This window comes from Alexandromys fortis, unplaced genomic scaffold (genome assembly GCF_014885135.2).
Source record: "Alexandromys fortis isolate MF-2015 unplaced genomic scaffold, M_Fortis_MF-2015_v1.1 scaffold_19, whole genome shotgun sequence".
NCBI lineage: Eukaryota > Metazoa > Chordata > Mammalia > Rodentia > Cricetidae > Alexandromys > Alexandromys fortis.
This window is the reverse complement of record NW_026067890.1, coordinates 7,931,709-7,941,015: the sequence shown is the minus strand read 5'-3', so window position 1 is coordinate 7,941,015 and position 9,307 is coordinate 7,931,709. Positions and strand designations below refer to the sequence as shown.

Below are 9,307 nucleotides of genomic sequence, written 5' to 3'. Positions count from 1 at the left end.
GAATTCCTTAAGCGCAACAGTTCTGTAAAGAAACCAAAGGGTTTGTATTTCAAACAAATGGCTCTATTAACTAGACATCATGCTCTGCCTTGACGAGCATGAAATAAAGCATTTCACATTGTCCTAACATCTGGATTTCGTTTATTATTAAAAAAGCAGGATACAACAGATGGGGGGGCGGGGCAGGGATGAAGTGAAATCATTTTTATGACCATTATCTGGTCTTGCTTTCAGACTGAAAACTACCTTCTCTGTTTAAGTTGGTCTCTGCCATGTTTGACTTTTAAGAAAAGTATGTGCTCATTGGGAACAACTTACAGTGACATAATCAATGATGTCATCCACCTTTTCCTTCCCTGTGAACATGAATGAAACAAATCAAAACAAAAACAAAAGCAAACTAGCTTAATGGAAAACGTTGGAATAAGAAGAAATGTAATCTTGGTTGAAATTTCTTTCTTTCTTTCTTTCTTTCTTTTTTTTTTTTTTTTTTTTTTTTTNTTGATTTTTTGAGACAGGGTTTCCCTGTAGCTTTTTGGTGCCTGTCCCGGAACTAGCTCTTGTAGACCACGCTGGCCTCGAACTCAGAGATCCGCCTGCTTCTGCCTCCCGAGTGCTGGGATTAAAGGCGTGGGCCACCACCGCCCAGCTCTTGGTTGAAATTTCTGCGGTGACTGATGGATTTAAAAATTCAAATTACATGGACTTGTTAAAATATTGGATTATTCCAAAAATAGAATAATGGTCTAGATGCTAAAACTTCTCAAGTTGTTCATCTAAATTTAATGATCTTAGATCTTTAGAAATGTATTCCTAAATTGGATCTCAGACCAATGTATTTGAAACATTTCACATCTGATTAACATTTTTCCTGTGATGCTAGCATTATGCTTCATTGTTTATCAACTTGTACAAAGTTTTACACATATTAATGTATGACTTTTCAAGAAAATGTTTCCGTCTCTCCCCTCCTTTCCTTCCCGTCTGGCTTTTGAAAGAGAGTCACTGTATAGAGCCCAGGCTGGGTTTTGGATTTGCAATCCTGTTGCCTCCGTCTCCTGAATGTTGGAATTACAGGCATGTGTCAACAGTAAATGCGGACAACACATTATAAAAAATTCTGCAGCTCATCAGACAAATGCACCCAGATGATCATTTCAAATGTTACTCTAATGTTTGAAAAAAATAAATCTACCTTTTAGTTTGGTTTAAAATGGCAGGTTGTCGGGCGGTGCCACATGCCTGTAATCCCAGCACTCAGGAGGCAGAGGCAGGTGGATCTCTGTTAAGTACAAGAGGTTAACCTGGTTCGCAGAGTGAGTTCTAGGACAGTCATGGTTACATAAAGAAACCCTGTCTCAAAAAACCAAAAATGAAACCAAACCAAAATAAACAAAAAAAAAAAAACCACAGCGGCTTTTTTTTTTTTAAAAAAAAAAAAAGATATTTAAATGATTGCAGAGAAGGATATTTTCATATTGGCTGGCCCTGCCCCCAGTAGCCCTGGCCATGACTAGTACAATCACACAAAACCACTGCAAAAGGGAGTCTCGCTACAAAATGACAAGCGCTCCAGAAGTTACACTTTGAATCACAGATACCTTTTGTCCCGGGCTCAGAGCTCTTAAATGCTGCTGTAGTTACCCAAGTTAGAAAGAAAGATGAAAAGAACATTATCCTTTCCAACAGTTAAAGCTAGACCTAGCCAAATGCTGGAAAACAAAATACAGGAAAATCCCCTGACCGTGTTGCCAGGGAATGGCCTAACTGACCTCTGTGTGACTTTTTGCAATGCCAGTATAGCCCCTGGGGCTCCTGAATCTGCTTTCCTTTCTCAGTGGCTCCACTGTGACTTCAGGGGACATACTCGAGCTGGCTGTTTTCCTCTTTATAAACCGTCTCCCTGGAGGTGTTTAGCAATGACACTCAAGTAAAGAGGCTTGGTTCTTAAAAGCCTTCCAGGACCGGAAAGAGAAAATTATCAAAGAGATTAAAAAGTTTTTTTTTTTTTCCTTTAGTTGCTGGCCAGTAAAAACTGAAATCTAAAAGAAAAGCCAACACTCTTCTAGCTGGTTAATGTGTATCTGCTTTTATTGTGTTTCTGCTTAGCACTTTATGTTGAATTTACTGGCACACTCTACTGATGAAGACTCTCAAGTCCCAGGCCTAACACTCCTGGCTGTCTTGAGACTACCAGGAAATCTCTGTGTGAAAGGCAGCAAAGAGAATCTCCCATGTCCAGATCTGCTTTAGCAGCGGAAGATGAAAACTTAAGATTCTTACAAACCCTTCAGGATTGGAAAGAGACAATTGTCAAAGAGATAAGAATTATGTTTCTCTTTAGTTCCTGGCCAGGAAAAATTGAAGCCTAAAATTAAAGCCAACGTTGGTCTAATATAAGAAGAAGGCAGATGATTTAGCGGCAAGTATTTGAAAGTTCCCTGCGTTTCCCCAAGGCAGGAACTCAAAGCTGAGCTGTTTTCACGAGGCAGATTTCATAGTTCCCCCCTGGAGTCTGATGGCATTTTCAGCTCCTTCGTGGTCCCTGAGCAGTGCCAGCCACAGTGAACGGGATACTCTACGATACAGTTTTCATCTGACACATTCTAACACAAACTCTTTGTCTCAACTGTGGCTCTTTCTGGAAGGAAATGAAGGTCTGTGGGTGGTTTGTCACAGTTGTTCTTCATGGCGGTGGTTTATTTCTCTGTGGTAGAGACCCAAACATTAAACAAAAGTATACAAATTATAAATTTAGGGATGAGAAGGAATGTTTACAAGGAGAAAAACACCAAAGGAGCAAGTTTGAAAAAAGATGATAAATATTGCAAATGTACACCATGCTACAAAAATATACAAAACTCAGGCAAAGGAAAGGTTATACAGTACCCATTTGGCATACTTTCCCCTCCATGATCTTTGTTGGATGGCAGAATCTTTTTATATGATAATAATTTCATTATTGCTTAAGGGTCTTGATCTGGTTCATTTTAACCAGTTTAACCATTTTAATTATTCAGTTAAAGAATCAAAAGGCAAAACTCTGAGGGAAAATTCTGAGGCCCAACAGGTAGTAGCAGGGAGAATCTCAAACACAGCAGACAAATAGACTCAGCCAATGAAGAAAGGCTGACTCGGTGTGTGAGGAGAGCTCTCTTCATGGCCTGTGGAAGACTGCCTCCTCCAGACCTGTTCACAAGGAACACATAAACACAGCAGGAGGGGGAGACTAGGGGACCCTCAAATCCAGTCTCTCCTCTAGGACTTGGATTTTTAAGGATCTTTGAGGGGTGTCTCCCTAATTTACGTTACCTAGTTTGGACAAGGACAGAGGGACTGAAAGGCCCACAACTTTGATATTAACATGTTCTGATCCTGCCTGGAACTTGCGGGGCCAGTCTGTCATCTGCAGGGGTGCGGTGGGATTGGGAAAGGGTGCGACTTTATTTTAAAGTTTAAGCTTCCAGGCTTCTGTCTCAGGTCAGGAGGGTGAGGAAGAAGTCAGCCACTTTGGAAAATCACCATCTTTGTTCTATGGGCCCTTTCCTCTGTCTGCCTATCAGAGAATTCGTCTAACTCCTAATCCCTTAGTATTGTAACAAGTTTCATTAACTTTAAGCAAGATTAATCAGAATCAGTTATTTATTACTGATAATTGCATGCACACAAGAATGTGAATTAGCCGAACAGTCTTGCGGGCTTGTGCCCATAAAGTCATGAGACCTTTGTGTACGACAAATCCTCATTTAAAAACAAGTCTTTCCATTTTGGTTTCTGTTTGGAAATAGGAGGAATTGTCCTCGGAGCAGTTTCTGTTACTTCATACATCAATCCCCATGTCTCCCTCCCTCTGCCCAGGTACTTTGTATCAAACTGGCAGATGCACACTTACCTCTGCCTTTGCCCGTAGTATTTCCACATCAAGTGAGCTGGCAGAGGGCATGGGAAGGTTGTGCCTGGAAGCCACCATTCCTTCTCTGGACAGTTGACAATGACTTTACATATATGCGATTGCCAAGCCAAACAGAGAGTAAAGAAATCCCCACCGTCTTCCTCCTAGTTAAATTCCAGTGACATCCCTGCCACATCAGTACCACACTAGAGGAGAAATGAGAGTTAGTGACACCCAAATCCATTTAAGTGTTTTTACTTTGACGATTTCACAAGGGCATACAAATATGCAAACATTCTGGTCTTTCTTCCTAGGCCTCAGGGGTGTTCTGGACATGAAGTCTGTGGGGCTTCACCTTCATCAGCTTCCAGTTGTGTTGTTCTCCGGTGGAAGGTTTGAGCCAGAGAGCCTCAGCTACACCAGGCTCCACTTAGTCCTGTATAGACCCCGCCTCCTTCCACTCCTACCGCTTCCCAAACGATTGTCTCCTTGTCGTTCATCTCAGCCCACGGAGATATTCTTGTTATCCGATGTTCTTGTGTCTTGTGCCTATCATTCTCATCACATAACCCTGCTTTACCCTGCTCCAGTTCCTTCTCAGCTCTCACTTCTCTCAAAATGATTTCACTTAGTTTTCAGATTTCTCCAGAAAGATTTCTCCCTAAGAGAGTGGGAAACTTTTCTTTGTGCTTCACTGAAATATCACCTAAAGAGCATCTGATAGTCATTCCTTCAAATAACCCTTTGAACAAGTGGACAAACTATGAATATAGATAGCTTACATCTTTTTAAGTACCTCAGCAGTTTTACTTCATTGCTTAAACCTCCAACTCTAGTCATCCACCCGCTGGGTGGGTGGGGAGATAATTCAATTACAGGTGAAGCCCTGATGTTATGGAGTGGATACTTGTGCCCCCTTCAAATGCATATGCTGTGATGGTGCTTAGTGGGAGGGACTCGGAAAGACAATTAGATCCTGGGGACGGAGCCCTCATCAATGAGATTAGTGCTCTTGTTTCTATAGATAGTCACAATGGAGGTGAACTTCAATTCCCCCTGTGAAAATGTATGGAGGAGTTGGACTCCTCCAAGCTGTGAAGAGAGTTCTTATCATACATGGAATCTCTTAGTACTTTGATCTCAGATTTCCAAGCCTCAAGAACTTTGGGAGATAGATGTCTGAGTTAAAATCACCCCATCTATTTTATTCTAAAGCACTCCAAACAGACGGAGACACCAGGATTTGCAAAGCTCTTGTGGTTCTACAGAGTTTAGGTGGCTTGTCCCTTGCTCTCTCTGAAGTCCCTGACGTAGCCATGGCATTGGTTAGCTGCATTTATCTATCTTCAGCTTTCATGACATTCGTGTGGCAGGGGAGATGGAGTCCAGTATCTTCCTGTGACCCAGCAGCTCTTTCTCTCTGGGGCCTGTCTTTTCTCTCCCTGTCACCAGCAGAGTGGACGCTGCTTCCCGAGAGGCCCACAGACCATTCTTAGGGCCAGACCTTTATCACTCATCTCCACGACATTCCCCTCTCTTTCCTCCTGGTCTGGAATACGTTACGCACTTATTTCGTGGAGGTTTAGGCTTTCCAAAACCAACACAATGATTGCCGTCTTCTGTTCCATCTCAACAAGGGAAACAGCAAGACTCTGACCCCTGGCTTAGAATAGCAAGAAATGGAAAATCTGGATAATAAACACGATCGTCACAGTCTGAAAGTGTTTTATGTATTTTCGTGTATTGAAAAGACATGAACTTTCATCTAAGTTATCTGTGTGTATCACTCCTCTAAAAAGGTTTATTTATTATTTGTGTGTGTGTGTGTGTGTGTGTGTGTGTGTGTGTGTACAGAATGTGTGTGAAGGTGTCTGTGGAGACCGAGCGGAAATGGGGTCACAGGTAGTTGTGAGCCATCTGATTAGGTGCTGGGAACTGAACATGGTCATCTGTAATAGAAGTAAGTGATCCTGACTTGGGAGCCATCTCCCCCGCATCTGTATCCATCACTCCTGTAATTGAATTAAAGCTCCCTGAGTTTTTATGTAGAAATTTTATCCCCCCCCCATGATTCAGAATGTGATTATATTTGGAAGTTGATCTTTAAAGCATACTTAATTGATATGAATAATTAGGGTGTGCCTTATCCAAAATGCCTGGTCTCCTCCTCCTTATAAGAGGAGATTGGGACAAAGATGAGGAAGACCGTGTTGTGATTTGAATATAAGCTGCTCTTCCCGATCCTGCCTATGAACACTTGGCTCCCGGCTGGTGACTCTGGAGGAAGTGGGTCGATGGGGGCGGTCCTTGAGGCTTTGACCTCACTTTCTATCTGTCCCCTAAGTGGGAACACAGTAGGACCAGCTGCCCCCCCCCCCATCCCCTTGCTTTGCCTTCCCCATGGTGATGAGTCAGAGCTCTTCTTAAGCTGTGATACAGAATGGAACTCTTTCCTTGAATTGATTATTGTCAAGTTCTTGGCCACATCAATAAGAAAAGTAACCAGCTTACGCTGTGGAGATCGAGTGGAGAGCCGCCTACAAGCCAAGGGAAACACTCAGAACTGTCTCCGCCGGCACTCTGACCCCGGAACCCGCCTGCACCAGTTACTTTTGCTTGACAGAGGTGACACGGGGAGGAAGGACTTCCGTTAGCTGAGGGTTTGTGGATATAGGCCTTCACAGTAGCTGGAGAGGAGAGTATGGCTTGGGCTCCTCCCACATGAATTAGGTGTGAAGCAGAAAGCGTTGGGCAGAGCCAGAAAAGAATGTGCTCTTCAATGCCACCCTTGGTGACCCAGCTTTGCTAGGTTAGGCCACAGTCACAGAGATTCCACAACCTCTAAAAGTGGTGCCACCAGCTTGGGACCAAGTGTTCAAGCACAAGACATACAAACCGTGACACCTCCAGAACTGCGCAATGATTTTGCTGTGTTTAAGTCCAGCAAGTCCGTGGTCTTTGCCTGGTGTTGGCAGCCCTGGCACTCACGCATGCGCTAATGCTCAAAGACTGAGAAAGGCCCCAGTTCTGAGCTCTCTGCAGAAGCAGTGGTTGCTGGTGAGCATGCCCCATGCTCTGGGACCCTCATGATAGCGGTTCCTCCGCATACCACTGTCAGCCTCAGAAGAGAGAAGGGATGAATGAGCGAAAATGCCTCACGGAAGGCCACGAGGGCCCCGTCTCTCACTGTTCTTCTTTTGTCCCCCAGTCTGCACCTGCTCCCTGCTCCGATGGCATTCCCATAGCATGCTTTCCAAGAGAGACATAAAAATTCAGGGCCCACCAGGCCCTGGTAGGTCAGCAGGGGATGGTGAATCCGTGACCCTCTGACAGAAATATAATGGCGCGTGTTTGCGGTGACCGCAGAAACGTTTAGCCATTGTGTTGTTTATCAAAACAGTGTGTGTTTTGGAGCTTCTGGCAGCTGATGACTTCCTGGAAAGGAAGAGTCAGTTTTCATCAAGGGATGCTCACCAAGGAGACCTATATTCCAGTAGAGTGTCCTTAACCTACACACACACACACACACACACACACACACACACACACACACACACTGGTAGCAAAAGAAGACTCAGTTTAACAGATGACCACATCAGTGGTGGTGGGAATAGGGAAAGAATTGGAAGGGAAGGGGAATAGGTGATAGATTTGACCTAAGCACTTTATACGCATGCATGAAATAAACAGCAGAAAACGTTTAAAATATTTTGAACCTTGCAACAGAAAAAAAGTTATTAGAGGATAGTTCCCAGTGGAGCTAGCCCCCTTTTCTTCTCCCCCCTTCCTCCTCTAAACATGTTAATTCAGAAAAATACAGTTTCAGGAAAGATTTTCAAAAACGCTTGTGTTTTATTTCTGCCCTTTAAAGGGTTGCTTTCTGCAGGCAGCAGATAGAACAGTACTGAAACTCGCTTTAGCTCTTCCTTTTCATTCATCAGTGTGGTAGATACAGAAGTATTCTTTGAGAGAGAGAGAGTCTAACTCTCTAGTAATTGAGTCCTGAGAATTTATCTTTAGTCAGTTACTCATGGAAGTTAAAACTCCCCCAAGCTGGCTACTATTTATAACACCGTTGAATCTCCGTTCTGTTCAGGTGTTGGTGCTGAATCTGTTACAGCGAGAACAAAGTCATTCTCTCCGCTCTGCACCCATCCCCTCTCGTCCCAAACAGGGATTTTTCCTTTAGTGTGAAGCCCTGTCCTTTTTGCCGAAAGTGGGCAGAGCAAAGGGTGTGACGCAAGAGAGGGCGGTTCAGGTGCTGGGAGGGCGGTGGGGAGGCTCAGCCGCCGCGCACTTTCCCTGCCGCCAGCAGCGGGGCAGCCCTGCGTCCTGCACCCTCAGCACTAGCTCGAGCTTAAGGCGCAACCTCCACCGCACCCCGGCCTCGCCTGTCTTTCCCAAGCTCTTGATGCTGCCCGGCTGAAGGGAGAAAATGGGCACTGGAGATTTTATCTGCATTTCCATGACTGGAGGGGCGCCCTGGGGGTTCAGGCTGCAAGGAGGCAAGGAACAGAAGCAGCCCTTGCAAGTGGCGAAGGTAGGACCGAGAGGTGTTCTGAGCTGTTAGACGCCAGGAAAGAGGGGGAGGGACGACAACAACCTGTTGGTGGTCTTTCTGGTCATTGGCTTGCTTTCTGCGCTGTTGATGAATTTACCTATTTATTGAGGTGGCTTTTTAAAGAGTGTTTTGTGGAGAAATGTACACCGTACGCCATGCAATTAGCTTTCAATTTTGTTACACCCATCAGGTGAAGACAGGGGCTGGTTAATTGTCATCTGTCAGCCAGCAGCCTTAGACTGCTTTGATGTGTTCTCTCCTTCACATGGCTTTGCTTGACTCCCACCCGAGGAGAAAGGCCTTCGCTTCCGTGGACAGTCACTGGGTTCTAATAAACAGTTGGTAGTGAAATTTGGTATGTATTAGGCTTAAGAAGGGCAGTTTGGAGCAATAATCATTAAGATATAAAGAATTGCCATGAAGCCGGGCGTTGGTGGCGCATGCCTTTAATCCTAGCACTCGGGAGGCAGAGGCAGGCGGATCCCTGTGAGTTCGAGACCACCCTGGTCTACAGAGATAGTTCCAGGATAGGCTTCAAAGCCACAGAGAAACCCTGTCTCGAAAAACCAAAAAAAAAAAAAAAAAAAAAAAGAATTGCCATGAGATCTGTTTAAAAGAGTGGCCTTTTAAGGATTTAAAGAAATGCAAAAGCCCAAGTACTATATTCCATTAACTAGACTCATCTGGCTAAGAGCTCGGGATAGACTCATAGTTTATTATTTTTAAAATTTTATTTTATTAAAATATAATCACATTATTTCTCGGCATTCCCACCTCCTCCCATACCCCGACCTTTTCTTTTCTGTTCTTTTTTTTTTTTTTTTTTCCGCCTCATGGTTTCTCTGGTTCTTTTT

The 9,307-nt window shown here is 44.1% G+C and overlaps 1 protein-coding gene across 1 annotated transcript in view; it reads left to right on the top strand.

Annotated features, from left to right (window-relative positions):
* Positions 1 to 8,188: 8,188 nt before the first annotated feature.
* Positions 8,189 to 9,307, top strand: part of Synpo2 (synaptopodin 2) — a 138,371-nt gene continuing 137,252 nt past the window's right edge. Inside the window, exon 1 of the mRNA XM_050149802.1 lies at positions 8,189 to 8,432. Within this exon, the coding sequence (XP_050005759.1) occupies positions 8,328 to 8,432 (105 nt within the window). The 5' untranslated portion in view covers positions 8,189 to 8,327. The remainder of the gene's footprint in view (positions 8,433 to 9,307) is intronic.